This window comes from Pimephales promelas, chromosome 3 (genome assembly GCF_988280905.1).
Source record: "Pimephales promelas chromosome 3, fPimPro1.hap1.1, whole genome shotgun sequence".
Classification (NCBI taxonomy): Eukaryota; Metazoa; Chordata; class Actinopteri; order Cypriniformes; family Leuciscidae; genus Pimephales; species Pimephales promelas.
Genome location: NC_142771.1, coordinates 28,530,861 through 28,554,447, shown reverse-complemented (window position 1 = coordinate 28,554,447; position 23,587 = coordinate 28,530,861). Strand labels below are relative to the sequence as shown.

At 38.1% G+C, this 23,587-nt stretch overlaps 1 protein-coding gene across 4 annotated transcripts in view; it reads right to left on the bottom strand.

Moving 5' to 3' along the window:
* Positions 1 to 23,587, bottom strand: part of asic2 (acid sensing ion channel subunit 2) — a 345,693-nt gene that overhangs the window by 7,793 nt on the left and 314,313 nt on the right. For all 4 annotated transcript variants that reach the window (XM_089128699.1, XM_039686364.2, XM_039686365.2 and 1 more), the window contains 3 exons: positions 16,761 to 16,888; positions 10,288 to 10,438; positions 8,158 to 8,214 (listed from right to left, as the gene is read on the bottom strand). In XM_089128699.1, coding sequence (XP_088984825.1) covers positions 8,158 to 8,214; positions 10,288 to 10,438; positions 16,761 to 16,888 — 336 coding nt within the window. The remainder of the gene's footprint in view (positions 1 to 8,157; positions 8,215 to 10,287; positions 10,439 to 16,760; positions 16,889 to 23,587) is intronic.

Genomic DNA, 23,587 nt, shown 5'->3' with positions numbered 1-23,587 from the left:
ACGTCACTCAATATTTACACGGAGATTTCGGAAGTTTTACCTTTTACTAAAAATATTTAGATATACGGAAATCGTCTTCCATTGCGGTTTCCTGTATATCTAAATATGTTTAGTGAAAGGTAAAACTTCCGAAATCTCTGTATAAACAAAGAGTGACGTCACATGCAAGCGATCACTTCCGGCGCATGCACGGACCGAAGCGCCCGTGCCGTCAGATCATTTTGTCATGGCTATGATTATAAGAGGTAAAAACGATATAAATACTGTTCGTTTTCTCACACAAACCGCTCGTTTCGTGTCTTAGGCCATCAATGTGTACTTACATTTACGAGTCATTAAATCATGTTTAATTTTGACTTCTCTGTGCATGCTTTTTGGTGGACCCCCTTAGCCTCCAGTGTATGACTGATAGACAAGAACGGTTTGACTGAAAAATGTCAAAATTGAAAATGCTGTGGAAACAGACAACTACATCTTGGATGCCCTTGAGGTAAGCTAAAACATATCAAAAATTCATTTCAAAGTGAACTATCCCTTTAAGAATATGAAGTCGTCTTATCCTTTTCTGCACATACTGTATGGGTCTTTTCAGTATCTTCACATGCACACACATTTAAACACCTACACAGGTTGGAGTTTAATTCAACTTTTGGCCTTGTCAGAACACTTTTAAATCGTTGATGTCAGCTCTTGACGCTTAGAAAAATGTTACTTCTCGCACTTTTGTTTACCTTCAGAGAGATATTGGCTTCTGCAAAAAAAAAGCCTGGAAGGAGGGGGAAGGGGTGTTAATATGTTTAATACTGTTTCCCATATCCTCTTTTTAGATACAAAAGAGATATATTTCTATTCTCTTGCTGGTTGCCAGGGCTGAAATCTTTTGCTCTTGGCTGTGCCTTCCTCAGATTTCTAATCAGCTCATAACTTGCATGACCTAGAGATGGAATCCGACCTTTCACAGAAACTTTTTAAAATGCATCCATCCCTGACCTTTTCTATCTCCATCTCGCTTTCTTCTCTTCACTTCAATCCCCTCTCAAACCCTACCACTGGAGACGAAGCTAAGTCATATCATTTAATTGGAGAATTAAGTCAGATTTAACCTTCTCTAAACACTCACAGGCAAATTAACAGGATTCAGTCACACAAACACCAACACACACATTGCGTTTTCATGTTTTATGGGGACTTTCCATAGACAATGACTTTTATGCTGTACAAAGTGTATCCAAGGATTTCGGACATTATCATCTTTGTGGGGACGTTTTGTCCTCATAACGTAGGGTTTACCAGGACCATAATGTATGCACATATTTAGGTAAGTTTTAATGAGCTACTGTTGTAACCTTTCGGGAAGTGTGTTTGTTTGAGTTATCTGCAATATGTTTTAGTGTGGCGTGCCTTTGGGGCTTTATCCATGTTGGCGTAGGCCTATCAGCTGTTGATTGACTCGCTAAAGGATCCATCTTATGAATTCTGTTATATGATTACGTGTGTGTGTGCCGATACTAAATCAGGGAGTTCTCTTTGCTCATGTTAAAACAAGGTTGAACAGCCACCTTAACAACTTGCTGTCAGCAACCTTTAATTGTGGGTTATTAGCATTGTGTTATAATCTGATCACTATTTGTAGTGGAGTGTGATTTTTCAATATTTTTATTTATTTATTTATTTATTTTTGCCGTATGCAGCTATAGCTAGCCTGCCTTCCCGTGGGGGATTGGCCCCTGCAGTGATCTACGTTCCTTACCTTTTTTTTTTCTCAAGACAAGAGTATTTGTTTGATGTTTTTCTTTAATAAAAAATTGCTTGTTTAAACATTAACTCCTGCCTCTCATGAGCAAACAGACTTGTGTCCCATTTATTGGATTTTTTCCCCGGTAATCTTTAATGTATTGGATTATTTCCCCGGGGTGGTGTAGTCATAGCCTACACATGGAGGACAGTCAAATGACCAAAACAGTACAACCAAAGCATATACACAATGCATTTCCCTCAACCTGCTTTATTTTACTTTCAGCCTTTTGTGTATAGTATAGTATAGTATAGCACTTAAACATTTCATCTCCCTTTTCCTTTCATACTTTTATCTCATTTCCCTTAAACATGTGCTTTCAATACATTCGTGTTATCTCTCGACAACGCTCTCTCATCACGCACAGACTGCAGCACAATACTGCCTATCTGTGTCCTATTCTCTCATCCCCACTCTCACCTCTTACTCTTTCTATGGGTCTATGGAATTGCCAATCAGCAGTCAATAAAGCTGACTTCATCCGGTAACACTTTATTTTGATAGTCCACTTTAGACATTCAACTAACTATAAGTAACTTTGCCACTACATGTCAACTAACTATCATTAGAGTATTAGTAGACTGTCAGCTTAATGTCTACTAACACATTATTTTGTTGGTCCCCCAACAGATATTCAACTGACTGTAAGTAACTTAGCAACTACAAGTCAACTTGTTCTCCTAACCTGAACCCTAACACCTAACCTAACAGTCTACTGACAGTCTACTACAGCCTACTAATACTTTAATGACACTTGGTTGACATGTAGTTGAAAAGTTACTTATAGTTAGTAGACTGTCTAAAGTGACTATCAAAATAAAGTGTAACCCTTCATCCTAGCCTTTGCATCGCGTTCTACTCTTAATATCTTAGGCTTTACTGAGACCTGGATCCGTCCAGAAGATTCAGCAACCCCTGTTGCTCTTTCTAACAACTTCTCTTTCTCTCACACCACTCGCCAGTCGGGGAGGTGTGGTGGTAATGGTATTCTCATTACTAACAATTGGAAAAACTCAACTCTCTCTTCTCTATGCAATAACAACACATTTGAATATCATGCTATTACATTTACAACTCCCATTAAGATCCACTTGTAGTCATTTATCGCCCCCAGGTCAACTGGGAAGCTTTGTAGAGGAGCAAGATGTGATGCTGTCGTCTTTCCCTGAGGATGGCACTCAACTGGTAGTCTTTGGTGATTTCAACATTCATCTAGTGAAGTCATATGCTACTGACTTCATCTCTCTCCTAGCCTCATTCGATCTCAAACGGCTCATCACCACAGGTACTGACAAGTCAGGCAACCAACTGGACCTGATTTACACACGCAACAGCAGAAAACTCACAGAAAACATTTTGGTGAAACCTCTCCACGTTTCAGATCATTTCCTCATTACTTTCAATCTACAACTCACTATTCACACTCCACCAACTCCCCTACCAGTTACTTTTAGACGAAACCTGAAAACCTGAAATCTTACCTCTGCTGTGTCATCTTCTCTTCCCTCAACCTCAAAATGACCATCTCTGGATGTGAATACCGCAACGGATACTTTACGCTCCACTTTAACTTCTTTAGACATTATCTGCCCTCTCTCCTCCAGGCCATCACGCACCACTCCCTCTAACTAACCCCTGGTTATCTGAGGTTCTTCGTGAACACCGGACCAAACTCAGAGCAGCGGAGAGGAAATGGCGCAAATCAAAAGACCCATCTGACCTGACTATGTATCAATCTCTGCTCTCTGCCTTTTCGGTTGATGTTCACACTGAAAAATCTTCATACTTCCACAACAAGATCAACACCGCCCCTAACACACGAACATTTTAAGACATTCAACTCGCTCCTCTGTCCACCACCACCCACCTCCTTGCTAACTGAGGATGATTTTGCTAACTTCTTCACTAACAAAACAACAACTATCAGCAGTCAGTTCTCTCATCCACACACACAGGAACCTAGACCAACCACTCCGAAAGCCAATAACCCTCTCTCCTCCTTCTCTCCACTAACCGAGGAAGAAGTATCTAAACTTCTCCTCTCCAGTCATCCTACCACCTACCTTCTAGACCCCATCCCCTCACACCTTCTACAAGCCATCTCTCTCACACTTCTACCAGCTCTCACACACATTATCAACTTTTCCCTACACACTGGCATTTTTCCTACAGCATGTAAGCAGGCTCAGGTAACTCCACTGCTTAAAAAAACAACATTAAACACATCACTTTTAGAGAATTACAGACCTGTCTCCCTCCTACCATTCATTGGGAAAACACTTGAACAAGTTGCTTTTAACCAAGTATCATCTTTCCTGTCTCTGAACAACCAGCTGGATGTCAACCAATATGGCTTCAAGAAAGGGCACTCAGCCAAGACCGCATTACTATCAGTCACAGAAGCCCTGCGGATTGCAAAAGCTGCTTCCAAATCATCAGTTCTCATTCTCCTAGACCTGTCAGTTCCCTTCAAAACTGTGAACCATCAGATCCTTCTGTCCACCCTCTCATCACTGGGCATCCCTGGAACTTCCCTCCACTGGTTTGAGTCCTATCTCACAGGTAGGTCCTTCAGGGTCACATGGAGAGGTGAGGTATCCAAAGCACATAAACTGACCACAGGGGTTCCCCAGGGCTCAGTGGTTGGACCCCTCCTCTTCTCCATTTACACCACATCACTGGGACCCATCATACAGGCACATGGTTTCTCTTGCTATGCTGATGACACCCAGCTCTACCTCTCAACCAGATGACCCCACAGTACCTGCACAAATCTCAAGCTGTCTGGTGGACATCTCGGCATGGATGAAGGAACATCACCTGCAGCTCAACCTGAAAAAGACAGAGCTTCTCATCCTCCCTGCCAATCCGTCTCTACAGCACGACTTCACTATCCAGCTAGATTATTCCTCAACCACCCCATCAAGGTTGGTCAGAAATCTAGGATGAATCTTTGATTCTTTGACCTTTGATTCTTTGAATCTTTGACCTTCGCAGACCACATTACAAAGACAGCTCGATCATGCAGGTTTGCAATGCACAACATCAGAGAGTTCAGGCGTTTCTTAACTGAGCAAGCAACACAACTTCTTGTTCAGTCCCTGGTTATCTCTAGGCTTGATTACTGCAATGCTCTTCTGGCTGGACTTCCATCATGTGCAACTAAAACTCTACAAATGATCCAGAATGCTGCAGCTCGTCTTGTCTTCAACGAACCCAAAAGGGCCCACGTCACTCCTCTGTTCATCTCCCTGCACTGGCTACTCGCTGCTCGCATCAAGTTCAACACTTGCTTACAGATTGACCACTGGCTCAGCTCCCTCCTACTTTCACTCGCTCCTACGAGTCTACATCCCTACCAGAACTCACGATCGATCAATGAGCGACGGCTTGTGGTACCATCACAACTAGGCACAAAATCACTCTCCAGAACATTCTCATTCACGGCTCCATGCTGGTGGTGGAATGATCTGCCCATCATCATCCAGAATGCAGAATCCCTGACTGGATTCAAAAGAGATATGAAAACTCATCTCTTCAGTGAGCATGTGAAGTCATTATTATTAGTAGTCTGTCGGCTTGATATCTGCTAACATTTTACTTTTATGATCATTCAACAGACATTTTGCTGTCTATATATAACTTTACCAAGAACATGCACAACTTATTCTACTAACCCAGACCTAACAGAGTCTACCAATACTCTAATGAGAGTAAGCTAACGTGTTGCAAAATTACTTATAGTTAGAATGTCTAAAGTAGAAGTCAAAATAAAGTGTAACCACATTTTTTTATACACAGTACATAGTGTGCAGGAAGCAGTATATTATTATTCAATTCTGAACATGTCTTGATTAACATCCTGCGTAATATTCTTCTGTCCCAGAGTGTTCTGTTTCATTGTCATCTCAATTATCTCAAACATTTGAGAGGATCCTTTCCGTTCTAATAGCATCTCATTCTTGTCTAAATGTTTTCATCTGCATATTGACTGGTGAAACTGAAAGTACACATCTCTTCCCTCCTCGGGGTGCTGTGAACAGAAAGTTGGAGTTGGTAATAATTTCCTCCTCACTTTGCCAAAAGATAGGAACCAGCTGTCAAGCATTTTGAAGCCAGCAGCTGAAGTTTTAGACAAGCTGTGCATGCAGCCTCTTGTGCTGTGCCTTTACTTGTCAATTGAGGTTAGAGCTATCCCACTAATACTTTTCCAATTGCTTGGAATTTTATCTCTCTTCATATGAAAATTAGCTTTATCTCGATTGCACACAGGACTCTAAAAGGTAAAAGTGTGTGAAATTAGATATGTTATCAATGTCTTTGGAAACAGTTTTGTGTGCTGAATACCTGAAACTTTCGAAAATGTAGAGTCCTAGCTGTGTTCTTATTTGAATTTCTTCATTAGTGGAAGATAATTAGTGAACATGGAGCCAACTTGCTTATTATGTTTGGTATATACTGTCAGATGGTTCGTAGAGAGGGAGTTAATGAGGGCCAGAATACATTCTGTCAGTAGAGACGGTGCACAAAAAAAGTCTTTGTTTTCCCTGAATACATTTCCAAAATAATGACTTAATTCGAGCAAGTTCATGAGGGATTTTAAAGTTCAATAAAGAAGTCCCTGTGTCAAGAAGAATCAAGATCTGTGAAGAAAAAATCCAATTATTTCGAGAGAGAACTGAGGAATACTTTCAAAGTTTCTCAACGCAGAGTTAATATAGTCTAATTTGGTGAAGCTGGTGAAGATTACAGATAATACATTCTGATGTCTAAAGTTTACTGCCAGTGCCACCTACTACAAAATCACACATATTAACAAACAGATGTGTTCTATTATGTTTATTTTAGTTTTTGTTCTATCGTTTGCTCTTTTATCCTCTTTAAGGATGCTACTTAAAAACAAAACACTGCTACAGAGGAGGAAGATACAGGGCAGAGAATGAAAGAGGGACGATGGCTGCTTTTTTCCATGTAATTGAATTTTGTGGAGGGTCAGTGGCATTATAGTCATGAAGGCCTGTTGAACAGAAACGTGTGCGTATATCTATTTTGTGCCCCAGTAGTGTGTTAGATTATTAAAATGAGCCTAGTAATACATCAGGAATACAAACACACTTTATTTGTTCAGCCAATCTCACTGATGAGAAAACATGGCAAATACACCCGGATTTAAACCATGCAAGCGAGCGACACAACAAAACCTGCCTGTCTAGACATCTTTGTTGTTTATAACAGAATTGTTCTTGTTTTGTTGCATCGTGCCATGACATTTATGGGTTTTTTGTCTAGATAAAATGATATCACTATAGCTGCATCAGAATATACTTTCCTACTAGCAACACAACGGATGGCTATATAGAATGCTAATTCTATATAGAACATCTTTTTTTAACAGTCCCAAAGTATGTTCTAAAAGTTGTGCAGCCTATAACAGGATCCATTACTGAAAACGTCACGGTTACGGATGTAACCCTCGTTCCCTGAGTAGGGAACGGAGACGTTCCATCGGATGACGACGAATGGTGTTTCCCCATTCGTCGAAACTCGGAGTGACAACGAAAGGGAACTACATTGGTTCTCAATCCTGGTTCTGAAGTACCCCAGCATAGCACATTTTGTATGTTTATTAGACAGGGCCTCTAACAGGGAAGTCAAATCAATCCAAATTATTTCAAAATAGCTTCTAAATATTAAACAGGTGGTGATGTTGCAAAATTAATCAATTATGAAAGTCCATTTAAGCTGAAAAGCAGCTCCACACAAGACAATTGTCATTATTCACCTATATATTACTGAATTTCAATAGCTATTTTTATATTCATTTTAATATAATTCAAGAGTAATATTAATGGACTGGCAAACAAAGGGCCCTATTTTAACGATCTAAGCGCATGGTCTAAAGCGCAGAGCGCAAGTGCACTTAGGGCGTGTCCGAATCCAGCGCATGGTCTAAAATGGTTGTCCTTATTCTCTTATTAAGTAATGGGTGTGTTTTGGGCGTAACGTGCAAAAAAACAATCAGAGTCTCATCTCCCATTCCCTTTAAAAGCCAGTTGCGCTCGCGCAATGACGGATTGCTTTTTACATGGCGGAATTTGCAAACGGAAAGACCTAACGCTTCTCCAGAGAGAAAATTTCTTGAACTGAAGGGGGATGAATGTCTTTCTGAATTGTTCTGACCCAATTTATTTTGTAATTTTTTTATTTTTTTATTTCCTGGTGGGGACTTCAACCTGAATGCACACAGACTCATGGGGACTTATGTCATCGTGGAGTTCCCCATGAGGAAACAAGCTTATAAATTATACAGAATGAGTTGTGTGTGTGTGTGTGTGTGTGTGTGTGTGTGTAGTCACACTTACCCAGAGCAGGTTCAGCACAGTCCTTATACTGTTCAGGAGTGCAGAATGGAGAATCGCCTAGAAACAAAGAAAATTAAAACAAAAATGATTCTTTATTCAGCCTTCTAAAATGAATAATTAAACACTGATATTGTGTTCCTACTAGGAGGAAAAACAGACCCAACCTTCACCCATCCAAACTCAATACAACAAGGAAATAAACAACTGTGAGTGCATGTGTGTCTGCGCATGGAAGAGATAATTGTATGTGTCTACACTGGTCAAAATGTATCAGATGTATCCTGAATGTACATCACAGGCCAATCACAATCAGTTAATGAATCTATAATTACATTATTAGAGCAGGGCGCCTTAGTGAATAAAGGACTAATCATCTATGAGATAATTGTTCTGTCTCAAGCCCCTACTGAAGTAGCAAGAGGTTGAGGTTGGCACTTATGGGTTAGAAATAATAGAGAACTTTATGATAAAAAAGTGCACTTTTATTTGATTAAAAAAATGACAAAATTGTGAAAATGGAGACTATATAGTGTCATTAAAAGAGACAAAGTTGACAAAGAAATCTACTGCAGCACTAACTTTAAATGTCCGCTATTACGGCGCAGCATAAATTGGAATTCAGAGCGGGACATAAAGGGCACTGAGTCACAATGAGGTTCATAAAATCATATTATGAAATCTTGGAAATATATTATGTCTTTAAAAAGACCATTTAGCAACAGTTAAAGATGACTAATCAAGGGGGCAAAATTACCATTTTATCAGTGATATTAAATTAAAACTGAAGACTATTTTGGGAAGAGTTCTTCCACACTTTTCAAATCACACAGTATGTCATGGCTCCTGGTTATAAGCCCTTGCTGTCAGTTTGTGGGCTTGTTCCAAACCACCTTTGACCCACAGAAAAATGAATTATTTTCTATATTCTGACCTCTCCTAAATAAGTTCAGCCAGCAAAGCTCAACTGCCAAATGCAAGCCACAAATGCCACAAGGCATTATGTTACCGCAAACCACAACACACAACACCTCATGCTGATATGCTATCCATGAGCATATCAAATCTGACCTCATTGGCTAACTGTTCATCAATAATTAAAGACCTTTCACAGGTAAGATGGAAACAAGAGTCCTAACAGGTTTCTTGAATGACAGTACAAACTCTATTTGTTCTTACTAAGTCTACATTACGTCTTCCTTCTGATTACATTAATAAAGGGTTGGATCTGTTCTGATTTGAATGCAATTTATTTCTATGACATATGAATGTAAAGACTTACTTTGAACACCATATTCTCTAGTTTACTTCTTGGACCAATGTATTATTTATGACAGGACATCACAGGGCAATTCTTTTGTTTATTTCTTTGATGAACGTAGATTGCCATTTATTTTATTTTATTAATATAAATTATTGTTTAAATTTGTCATAACAGGCACCTTTTTATTAGTAATGCAATGACAATGTTTTGTGTAAAATGGCCCTATCATACACCCGGCACAATGGAGCACGAGGCGCGATGCAAGTGTTTTTTGTTAGTTGAAGCCGTCCGCCGCCACATTGTTTAAACATCAAATGCATTTGCGGCCATTTGGGTGGCCATTTGTGCGCCCATGTGCGTTCTGGTCTGAAAACTAGGTGTGTTCAGGCACATTGTTGGCACGTTGCTATTTTGAGGCAACTGAAATAGTCTGCGCAATATATTTTTTGTTACTTAAAAAGTGCATTAGTACTGTGCTAATTACACACACAGGAACGCGCGGCAGCACACAAACTAGCCAAATATTAAACATAAAAGGATTACAATGTAAAATATTTATATTGTGTACATAAAGATTTGGAGGAAGCTTGTCCCGTGGATGGTCTGCTCACGCGGTTAAACCTCGTGCCAAGTAGATCCGTTTTCCTCTCTGTAGAAGCTTTCAGTTTTTTCACTCGCAAATTTCATTGTGTAAATAGCAACCCGCTATGGTGTGAGCACAACTGGCTTTTAAAGGGAATGGGAGGTGAGACTGCTTTAGACCATGCGCTTAGATTGTTAAAATAGGGCCCTATGACTGAAAACTGAAATTCAGAGGATGCATTTAAACTAAATGGATGAGTATAAAAAGTATAAAGTTTGCTAAGTACCAGGCATATAGACCATCCTGCAGTTGCAGTTCTCTACAATGTAGCGTGTTTCACACTCGATACGGCAGGCCGACACGCTGTACACCTGAAAGAGGCCTGAGTCCAGGGCTCTGGACACACACTCGCCCCACGGAGGAGGAAGGTACGTCAGCTGAAAGAGGAGAGAGGAGTATTATTCATTAGATAGATTGATTAGCATATGATTGGCATTTACATGTAACAGTGTAGGTGAGTTACAGAACAGAGGCTTAAGTGCATACAATTTTATTACACTTGGTCATTTGGGGGGCAACACCAGTGGTCAATGTAAATATATTTTACATTATTTCAATAACCCACTAGTTTCATACATCAACATCATGCCCACCAACCATTCACAGTCAATTTCCTACCCAATTGATGTCATTTTGCACAAAAAAAAAAATAAAATAATAATAATGGGCTGATGCAATAATTGTTTTGGGAGACATAACTTGCTAATAGTTAATATTATGCCAGATTAATTGGATTAGTGCCATCAGAGTTTTGTTTCAGCAGTAAAATAGATTTTATGTACAGTTCAGTTTGACCTTTTCTGCTTTCTGTACAATCTTTCAAAGAAACTACTGCATAATGCGTCTTCATGAATTTGCTCTATTGTTGTGGTGCATCTCAAAACTGCAAGTAAAAAACAAAATTAATTATTAAGTCAAAATCAAGTCAAATTTTATTTACAAAACAAAGACTATTGCCTTGCTTTTGGCTTTCTTAGTTGGGGACATTATAATATTCAACAAAATTATTGATCTGTGTTGTATTACTTTTATGTTATCACTGTGAAGCTGCTTTGATACAATATGTATTGTAAAAAGCGCTAAATAAATAAATAAATAAATAAATAAATAAATAAATAAATAAATAAATAAATAAATAAATAAATAAATAAATAAATAAATAAATAAATAAATAAATAAATAAATAAATAAATAAATAAATGTGTCTTGACTGAAGTTGACCCAAAATGCTGTACAGTTCATAAAAAAAAGAAAAAGGAAAAAAAAATCTATTTAAAATATAAAAAGACATATTATTATAAACTGCAACAGTACAAAGTAAAGATAAGTTTTAAAGGAATATTTAACAATAACATCTGTGGTCTGTTGCTTTTCATTTGACATAAAAATCGATCAGGCAGTCTCTTCATGTTTAAATCAGAGGTGCTCTGCAAGTTACCCCGTATTATTGGACACTTTACATGCTGAATAAATAAATAAATAATACATTTTATATCCTCTGGATATTTCTACATTGGAATTTGGTTTGATGCTGTATCCATGCCTGTCAGCATGAAATCCCAAACCATTGTTGTTTCAGCCAGATTTTTTTTAAGTACTTAGCGCACATTGAAATATCACAGTCACTGGAAAAGGGCCAATTAATTCCAATTTGGCATTGTGCACAGTGTCCCTGCCCTATTTTCTGTGCAAAACAATTCCAATTATATTAATTTATCACAAGATATTAATAATTAAAACTCTTCTTTGTCTATGGAATCCACACAAACACAACAAACAGGCATCCTTCTGGCATGTGTCCACTGGCTGGAACAAGTGCTTCCTATGTTACAACTTCCAACAGACTCAGACTTCACAATCCTTCATGAGCAAACACCCTGAACTGGCGCCCATCTCAGTGAACCTGGCAGCAGACGGATGGAGAAGGCGGCAGGGAGGGAAGGGCGTGAATGTCAAGGGAGTGAGAAATATGGCGCAGGATTAAGGATTTAAGAGGGAATGACAAAAGAGATAGTAAACAACCCGAGGAAGAGACACAGCACAGGAAATGTCAGGTGGAGAAGAGGAGGATCCCATCTGCCCTAAAACAACAGGTTGCCCACATTCACACTTCTCCAAGCATACATTACCAAAGCTTCCAAGCAGGTCAGCTTCATTTAGTCTCAATGGGAGACATCATGGGTAATGCAGTCTTAAGACTGAAAGAGCCAAATATGAATAATGAGTGGACTTGGAGAGGATAAGAAGGGACATTATCTCTTTTCCAACTGCGTCTGGAAATCACTGAGCATCAGGCACAGATTGAGGAACCGATTTCACACTGATGCTGATGGAAAAAAATATATCTGACAGGCAAATGAAATTTGTCAGTGGAGATAGATCAAAACTGTGCTGGCATGGGAAGACTTTAAAATGCCTGTCGTCTTACCACTGTTCCGGGAATCAAAAATAAACCCAGAAACCAGATCTGACACTGACAAAAGCCTCCCACAACAAACGATATCTTTAAAACAAACTCAGTAGCTGGTTATTTAGTAAACAGCCTTATAATAACTTCATTTGCATTTCACCAGCTTGCCTTAAGACATAATGCAGCCTATAAACTCTCTTTGCACTTTATGGAAAACGGCCTTAAGCCTTGCTCAAAATCACACTGCGTCTGTGTATTACTAGCCGTGTAGATGCAATATCAGTAAATTCCAACATCAAAAAGATAACAAAAACTAGTATAAATAGTAGAATCACATTTATATATTTCAAATTTGTATGTTTAATTTAATATTTTAAATATTTTAAAGATAAATACTAAGAAAAAGCCCTCAAATTAAGATATTACATTACTGTGGCAAATGAGAGCACATATGATTTATAAATTAAGGTCAATACATAATTTGCTGTATTATTTTCAAAACTGGTTTTCAGTGTCTCACTCAATTTTGAGGTAAAATACATGTCAAGACCCCTTCATTCTGTTTTATTCTGATTACAATCATGTAATACTAAAACTAAAACTGTTACTGGCAACTAAAAAGGACAGTGGAGTTCTCTATTTCACATTTATATCACATGCTGTTAGTAACACACCTCTTTAATTTCTTCAAAATTACGGAAAATTGGAAAGAAGAAATTGTTACTGGCAACTAAAAACTGGCAACAAAACTGTTACTGGCAACTAAAAAGGACAGTGGAGTTCTCTATTTCACATGTGTATCACATGCCGTTAGTAACACACCTCTTTCTTGTACATACTCTGTAATTTCTTCAAAATTACGGAAAATTGGAAAGAAGAAATGGATTTGTATGTTCTCAAAGATCAGGCAGTTTCAGCCATCATTTTCAGCCACATTTCTTGCTCTATTTATCTTAATAACAAAAAGAGTAATTGGGCTTTGCTAAGATACATCAATATGAAGGATGGTGGTAGTCCAGGTAAATATGCAAACCATATTACATCCAGGACAATACAAATAATACTGATTAAATTGTAATAACAAGCCATTCCAAAAACATCTTGATTCATGGCACACTGTACGTTAACAGAGACTGAACCGATAAAACCTAAAAGCAACGTTTATGCTCTATAGCATATTTATCATGTCACTTAGAGACCACGATTTCCCAGCATTTATATAATTAAATGCTGGGAACGACAGTTTGTTTCTTCAAAACTAGTTTGAAGACCTAATTTAGCATATTTACTGGCAGAGTGTTTGGGGGTGGGGGGGGGGGGGTGGGGGGGGGGTAGATCACTAGATATGCTCTCAAATGGAGGAGCGAGGGGCTGAGATAGACAGAAGGGAGTGGAAAAATATCCCGCTGCTGCATGATTTTAAGTTTTTTGCAAGTCCTATGAGCCTAAAGTAAAGTTAATTAACCAGTGCTAAATTTACAGAGCTCCCAGTTGACACAAAGCTACAAGAGAGGAATGAAAATGACATTTCTGCGATGAAAATGTCATTCAGACTCAATGTGTGAACTCAAATGAAAAGTCACCGTAACTCACCCTGCTAGATGAATTCATATCGCATGACTTCAGAAATTGGCCACATTCACCTTGTTTGTTCTCTTCTCTGTCTCTCTTAATGGGTTTCTTGTAACACTGCGTCAGCGAGTCATTACGGCCCCTGGCTAGGACATCAGGGTTAATGATCATTAGTTGGAGATACACCCTCCTGGTCAGGGGATATTTAAAAACAAATCCAAAACATTTTCTCCATAATCTAAACCAAAAAGTTCTGTTACTGAATTTACTTTGCTTTAAATATTAATCCCATATAAGATCTGTTAATTTAAATTTCCATTATTAATGCTTATGCTGCCCATCTGTACACTCTTGACAAGAATGATCAAAATATTAAACAACATTGTTGACCCAAATGACCTTTTAGTAATGAAAAGGCAAGAAATGAAATGTTTAGTCAATCGCTACTTTATTAAAATCATCAGTTTATGGTCCATTTTTACAGTGCATCTAAATGGCTAAAGAGAGACAGAGAGAGAAACAGAGAAAGAGAGAAACAGAGAGAGAGAGAGAGCAGATAGCACAAGGTAAGAGAGCAGGAAGCCTTGACTGATAAAAGCAGTCCAGAGGAGAGATGTTGATACCCTCCCTAACCTGGACACTACAGCAGATAAGTGAACACCACCCTTACACTCTCAGATAACAGCAGGGAGGGTAAAGACAGCCAAAAACACCAGATGCATATGTATCATCCACAACATCTTTAAACACTTATAGGGTTTGACCAGACAAATGCAATAATAGGACTGAGATTACTAGCACACTGTCATTAGCCACCAAAACATAACACTTAGCACAATTAAACAAAACCAGTAACCATCCATAAGCATAATCAGCAACAAGGAAGTTTTAAAAATTCTAAAAAATTATCCTAAATACATATTTGAGAAAATACATAACTAGCTACAGTAGAGTTCCAAACTATCTGCTTGCCGTAGCTCACTTCAAAGCGGTAAGCTTGTAATAACGTTTTTAATTGGAACTGGTGGATTTCCACTGGAGATTCAAGCATGTCTTTGCGTCATTACGTCACATCTGTACACATGAAGAAGGAAGTCTTGGCTAGTTGGCAATATTGCGTCATTACGTCACATCTGTCCACATAGAGTATCACAGTCCTGCCCACAGCCAGAGAGAGCTTTGGTGCTGGAAGTAAATTTCCCATTCATTTCTCCCACTGACGTTTTGGAAAATCTGTCTCTAATGAGTTTTAGAGCATGTCTAAGGATAACCAGCTACGGTTGAACTCATAAGCATACAACATATCATTTCGAGTGAAAAAACAAAGAGAAAATCCAAAAAAAGTCAAGTTACAAGACTGTGTGTGTGCATGTTTTCATTTCTGAGCGAAAGAACTACTCATCCCATAAACCACCGCGCCTCACTGAAGTAAACTGAAGCCACAAACACGAAAGAGCCTTTTGAGTGACTTCCAAATCTAACGAAGGCCACGTGAACTTTTTCTTCCAGTGAATCTTATTTGGTGAAAGTAGAGGGAAACTCCTTTTCCTCGATTTACTGAAGCTTGTGTAAAAGGCATACAGCTACACAGATAACACAATGAGCATCTGGCCTTACCTGTCTAAAAAAATAGAAGCAGTTTGGGAGTCAAGTTTTTTTTTCCCCCTCTCAATCGCTCTGTCTTCAGAGATTTTCTTTTTGATTTTTCATATCAACAGAAAAATATACCTGGATAACCTTCTCCTGAGACTCCCCAACTTTGCAGCATAGTAATGATATGCTAAAGTCCGGCCACATGTTGACAGTTTTGGTTACAACCTAAAAAGACCAACCTAAAAAAGTTTAACATCACATCTGGCAACTGGGAGAATCTAGCATTTAACAGGTCATATTGGAGAAAGGCAGTGCTTGAAGGTGCAGCACACCAAGAAACAGAACTTCGCTGCGCCGCAGATGCAAAGCGGAAGCACCGCAAGGACAAACAGAGAAAGGCTCAACCACAACACAACACCTCAACCTTTCAATGCCAACACTGCAGTAGAATCTGTGGATCAAGGATTGGCCTCTACAGCCACCTGAGGATCCACAAATAAGGTGACTCAACGGAGAGGACAGTCATACTCGTCTCGAGTGACCGCCGAAGAAGAAGAAGAAGAATGATATGCTAAAGTCCGGCCACATGTTGACAGTTTTGGTTACAAGATATTTGTGAAGTCAGAAACACCAGCGATTTCAAACCATCTTTTTTTTTCAATACAGCTTTACGGAGAAAATACTCAGCATTGGTGTTGAATGATGAATTTGCATATTAATATATGGTTAGTCTTAAAGCGTATTAAAAACACCACATAGACATAAACAACATTAAAAGCTTGATTTTCACCACAGGGGGTCTTTTAGATTGAGCAGTCTGAGGAGGTTGACGAGATACAAACATTTCACCTGAAACAGAGCCTGAACACATTGATATGGATAAAATAGTCCCACTCATTAACCTCTGTGATCTTGTTTTGGTTTGGTAAGTCAGTGGTCCTTTGCTGTTGTGTGTGGTGCATCAGGATGCATTAGCATTTGCACTACCAATAAGATGTGGTGGCATCTATTTCTGACTACTTTCAAATGTAGTTTGAATACAGCTACTAGCACCGAGCTCTTGTGATCATATAACCCTATGAAGTTTAATACCAGGTAGAAATGAGATATCAAAGCTCACTTACTCTCTGCTCCTGGGTAGCCACGAAGGTCTGAAATCCTGGAGCGACTCCAAAGCCCAGCTCATGTACGAAGGGCGGCTCTGCCTGACTGTGGATCTGCACCCTCACCCCTGCCTCAAAGGCTGTCTCTTCTAACATACAGAAAGAGAGAGAAATTAAAAGGTTAGTTATGATTCAACAGAGTACAATGGAGTTAAGCAAAAGTATTGTTGAAGGAAAACATTTGCATCTTTAATGCTTTGAAAAGTTGCCTAGACAACCTAAGCTGATTAACGGTCATATTAACAAGTTTGGCACATACATATTTGTTTGTAGCCTACCATTGTTGTAATACAGATTATTTTAAAATGAACATGCTCACTGTTAGAAATTTCCATAACACACACACAAACATCTCCAAATCAGGGTTTTACACACAATGTCACTTCTACAGCCACCAATTACTCTAAAGATGTGTTACTTTAAAGGTGTCACATGATCCTTCAGAAATCATATTAACATGCTGATTTTCTGCTCAAGAAAAATTTCTTATTATTATCAATGGGATTAATAGAAAGTTCAAAAGAACAGCATTTATTTGAATTAGAAACCTTTTGCAACATTGTTAATGTTTTTCCGGACAGTAGTCTATTATTTTTGTGTGCTGTATTGTGTGGTTGGTTCAAAATGTAATACTTTAAGCTGCAGACCAGCGTTTTTCCTCTTTGTCGCCATCTCTGTTCGAAATCTGCAATTGCAGTCATTCGCAGAATTATCAACTTTACGTGAGTTGTACTTCAACACCCTCGACACGGGACAGTGTGGATGAACACAATGTTTGAGGAGACTGTGAGGCTGTCAGTCACCGTGCCGGTGTGGATCATAGACATAATAAATACATAGACGCCCCCCTTGACAACAATTATTTTAACTTATTATATTGTATTGTCTATAATTGATATGTCTTATTCCATTGCTATTATTATAGTATTATACATAAACTATTACGCTATTAACAATATTTGTATTATTATATTATGTACTTATGCTATTACATAATTATACTATTCATTCCTATTTTATTTACCGTATACTGTTAGCCTGGGTTTCCCCATTCGCCTACGATTTTATTCGCGCTGTTAGGCAGTCTGGATACCATAAACCAAATTTTCCCCTGATTTAGAGAACCAATCACAGAACGGGGAGGGAGCACAGGCGCATTTGATAGACCTTCGTAGCACCCAATAATACGGCTCTGGGCGTTCTCAATGATACGTGGTCTGGCGTTAGCCAGGCTAGTATACTGTATGTTTATTTTATTGAATCAAAGTCTAGTCTAACTATCGAGATTTTAAATAACTTAGAGATGGAACTTTTTGTACACCACGTACAAACCACTGATATCGGTTGATTATTATTATTATTATTTTTTTTTTTTTAGAAAAAAAAAAACGCAGCTCACCATATACTTGCAGTTGATTAGCACAGTCTTGCCCTTCGCAAAAAAGTGGATGCGTTTATGTATCGCAGCAACATTCCATAGCAGCCAATAGGGCATCTATGCAGTCTATGAAGACATTTGCATCTTCAATGCTTTGAAAAGTTGCCTAGACTACCTAAGCTGATCCTGGATACTGGCTACTGGCATTCAGAATCACAGATTATTCTTTTTGGAAGTATGACCAACATAAGAATTTTCACCGGAAAATGTCATCTGATTAAGTAAGAAAAAAACACCTTTATCCTGGTTCTGACATTGACCCGATGTGAGACATGACCACATCTACCTTTGCATGGTCTTTACCATATTTTGGATATTCTCTTTTCTAAAACAAAGGTTCTTTATTTACATCTCTGGCTCCATGAATAACATTTAACATGCATGGAACCTTTCAATTCCAGAAAAGGTTCTTAATAATTGAAAAAATGTTCTTTACACTAAGAAAAAGAAAATGTTATATTAAAAATACCCATTCACTGAAAGCTTCTTTGGAGAACTAAAAATGGTATGGCTGAAAAAAACCTTTTGAAACCTTTATTTTTAGAGTGTAAATGTGAAAAAGGACCATTAACCTCAATTCAACACTACAACACAATCTCATGTCTAATCTCTAATCTAATCTCTAAGCTAGACTTAGATTTTGGTGGGCTTAATAGGTACACTTAACCCAGAGACGGTATTCTAGGTTATGTGGGGACATTTTTTGTCCAATAATTAATGTATTAGCGCTAGTAGGAAAATACTAGTCATCCAGTTTTTTTTTTTATATCAGCTATGCATTCGGTTAATTTTGTGAATGGCAAATTTTGTGAAACTTTTTGTGAAAGTTTCGTCAGGGCGTGAAGAAATATAGAACTGAGCACCATCATCAAAACAGCATAAGCACAACAGCAGTACAGCAGCAGAACAGTGCTTCCTATTGATATATCTCGAGGGTAGCATGTACAACAGCGAACAGTATTGAGCTTTGTGGTACTCCATTTCTGTGATCATTTTACTATTATCCTATGGTGTAAAATACCGCAAACACAATAAAATTATCAGAAAAATATTTATTTAGTATGCTGTAATCCAAATCTTCAGGATAATCTGTAGAAATACTAAGAACTATTCAGTTATAGCCAATTTGTGGTTCTAGTCTTAATCAGATCTTGGCCACTACAGGGCCGTCAGGTACTGTGGGCTGAGGGAAAAGGGGTTTTGTGGAACCGAGCTGGGTACGATACATTTTCCTATGTGGGAAAGTGCATTTATATGGTCACAAGCATGATTTGGGCCAGATAATCAATGGACTGATCTAGGCCACACTCTTTCCACCAACATTCGGCCCTCATGCGTTTTGCCCTGCACCATGCTGTGCCATCATTGCCACACATGGCCCAGCTCTGGCCGACAGGATGCCAATGCCAACAGGAGGCCAGCACTGCCAGACTGAGGCCGAGGACGGCTTGCTATGTGGGCTGCTGCTACTGCAGAAATAAATATATTTGACCAAACAATTGTTGGTTAAAAATTACTATTGACTTACGTTTGGGCTTCTCAGCTCAATAATTAAGCAAGCTGGTTTAATTAAAGTTTAGAGACGGTATAGAAATCACTCAAATATTTGCCATGTGAAATGATGTAATTTTACAGATTGAGGCTGTTGATTCCAGACTTAGTGATCATCCGCCAAAACCTACTGGCGTTTCCACAGCTACAAAGTGGAAAAACAACACATGCTGAGCAGAATGCATAAATATCCGGCTTTGATCAGGAACTTAGATGAGAGTGCAGGCATGAAGGACAGAAAGAGAGTATGAAGAGAGATTTTAGGGGTCTGTTCTAAGACTAACTATATATTACATACTGTAGAACAAAGACATTTGCCTTTGTTCACACACACAAACACACATGCACGCACACAGTTGAGCAAAGTTCAGAATTTTGAATGGGTTCCTTTTCAGTTCATGAGTTTGAGTCACACAAGATGTTAAATTTGGAATTGGAAGAAATTCTGCACAAACAGGTAACACTTTACTTAAAGGGATAGTACATTAAAAATCAAACCAAACAGTGGACAGACGCCACTGACTTTTATAGTACGAAAAAAAAACAAAAAAAAACTATAGAAGTCAGTGGGGTCCATCAATTGTTTGCTTACTGACATTCTTCTAAATATCTTATTTTGTGTTCAGCAGAAGAAAGAAACTCATACATGTTTGGAACAACTTGGGTGAGTAGATGATGTCAGAATTTTCATTTCACTATCCCTTTAAAGCCTTTATATAAAACTTTACTAGGTCTATGTGTAAGGTAGGCCTATACGTAAATAATGTAAATTATAATGCATTATATCTTTTAATAAATAATGTTAATCAAATTAAAAATTTAAATGTTACTATATTTGCAGATTCCTTGTTACTGTAACATGTAAAGTTCAAAGTTCAAGCAATCCAGAAGATCAAGTTGGAAGACATTCAAACTGACTTTTAATGAACACAGAGGGAAACCAAGTACTACACTCTCTAAAACAACATTAACACAAGACAAGGAACTGAAGAAAACCAAGGGGAATAATCAACAGAACATTACAAGGCTTAATTAATATATTAAATACTTAATACTTGAGTGTGAGCAGGTCAGCTGTCTGTATAAAAAAATAATAATTGATTTTAATTATGGGCACCTTTCAAGACACTCAAGGAGACCTTACACGGATAAAATACATAGTTATACAAAAGAAGACAGCAATACAAAAAAATAGTACGATCAACAATATAAAATGGTTTATTTCAAGCAGTGTTTTGGGAACAGACAGGGTTTTTGCTTGCATACTTCTCTATTTAACACAATTATGTAAAGGAAAAAACAATATAAGGTTAAAAAATATGATTTATTGAATTATATGATTATAACTTTGTAATTTCTTTTGCTCCCTTTGCTGAAAGTAAAACACAATTTTTTAATCAGTCACCCATAAAATGTTTAACGGGGTCATGAACTGGCTTTTTAAATTTTATTATATTGTTGTCTGAGGTCAACTTATGACGTTCGCTTGGTTTTTGCATTCAAAAACATCAAAATGAGTAAGTAATAGGCTACTTTGTACCCAAGTTGTAAGCCTTCCTGAAAAACGCTCGGTTTTTATGGGCGTCTCGCACTGAAGACTTGGAAGTAAACGCCCACTGCTGTGAGTGGAGAACAGTTTTGCATATTATAATGAGTTTCAACTCACTCATCGATGCACGTGTGGGGAATCATTTTGAAAACGTCCAATGTTGTAAAATGGCGACCGGAATGATTCGACCCAGAGTCCGTGTGTTGCACAATTCCTGTCAGGTCGAATATAGACGGCACAGCACCGTTTTTACTCTTAATCGGTCTGCAAATCCAGTCTTGTTAACAAAACAATCCTCAGTGAAATGAAGTGAACAGACGGACGATGTTTTACCTCATCAGCTGGAACGTCATTAAAAAGTTTATCCATGCAGTCCTATTGGAATCCAGAGGAAGCTTATGCAGCGATTATCTTCCATAACCAGGCACTGCACAATATTGTGTATTGCTCGGTAGCTCGATCCGGCTTGTCATCACGAGGTAGGCATCTATGTTATTTAGCTATGCGTGTACTGCACAAATCAATGGGCGGGGCTAAACCGGCCATGTTGAAGTAGGCGTTGATCTTCTTCTGCGGGGGTGGTGTTTTATCCTCTTTGTCGTCATAGTTCCCCACTTTGAAAAATGAGTCGTTCGCTGAGACTGGTGTCAATAAAAGCTTTTATTGGAGTAACAAGGCCATTTTCAGTTCTGAAACTTACAGGATATAGTTACAATATGATGACATCTTAGATGTCAAAAGCTCAAGTAAAATTTGATCTCTCACTTCATCACCCCTTTAAAAGCATCAAAAGAATTGTCCCGTTTCAAATGTTCTGTACATAAATTTGTTAAAATCAAGTAAAAAGAGCTTGTGCACACTGCGAAATAAAAAAAAATGTTTTATATAGAAGCATAATCATAAGTAGTTTGTTCAATAGGGATTTTGAGAAGAGGTCTTTTAAATGGACAGTTAATTGGCTTCAACAACTTTTGTACACGTACCATATGAAAGTCAAATTGGTTTGTAATGAGTGAATGGTGATACTGTTTTTGGAGTTATATAATCATCCTCTGGTGAGATATCTATTTATTGCAGTCAAGTTCATCCAAGGCTGTTTGGCTGTAAGTCTTGTAGTTGCCGTGTTTCTGCGCGTCTCTTCTCTTTTTTACGTTATTAAACAGTTTATTAAAATTAACTTGGAATATTTTCTTGGTCTTTATACAACTACGAACACACACAATAAGAAATGTGACATGCTACACATACAAATAAGCAAGTTTTGTTGTCGTCTTCTTGATGGGATTATAGCAGCACCCAAAAGACATATGCAGCATCCCAAGCTGGTCCCAGAATGCAAAACATACCTTGTCCAGGTCCAGTCCACTAGCAACCAGCATGGCATACTGCGATCAGGCAAACCAGCAACCAGCATCCCATGCTGGTCCCAGAGTACAAACATACATTGTGCTGGTGACCAGTAATGATTTTAACAGGGTTTGCATATTTATTCCTTGATATATAGAAAACATGTTTTCTCAACTAATCTAGTATTCTGTGACATTAAGTGCTGTCCGACCATAGTTGATAATATTGAGGCTAATTTGTTAAATTTAAGAAATACTGTATATCAAAGTCATGCCAAATTTCTGTAGGTGACATTTTAAGCATTGACTATTATTATTATATTGAAACCTACAATTAGAGCAGATATAGGAAGTTCTTCAAATTGAATTAAACTCACATTGAAACATACGGATACATCCTGTGCACTACAGATTGAATTCGCATTGACAAATCCCTTCTTAACGGTGCACAAACCTCTTAACGGAAGAAAACCAGTAACACACACACAAACACACACAAAACCAATCCCTGCCTAAAAAAGTAAATGAAAAGAGATAGCATTCACATAAAAGAAAGAAACTGCATTGAGACAAACATGAAAAGGTCTTTTGATTTAGCTGGAACATGTCAAGGCACTGTGCTTTCTGATTCAAAGGCATCATCTCAGAAAAACAGAGCATCCAAAGATGTGCAGTGATTAAACCATTTTAAACCATGGTCTGTCTGAGTACCATATATGTACACATGCAATGTCTCTCTCTTTCTCCCAGTTCATTGAAAATGTAATCTTACAGCACTTTTTTTAAATTCAGAATTCTAGATCTAACAATCATTAGATAAAATAATAAAAAAAAAGCAGTCATAACAACTGATTTTGGTGGATGTGATGTGCTACTGAGGCTGAGCAAATGCAGTCATTTGTTC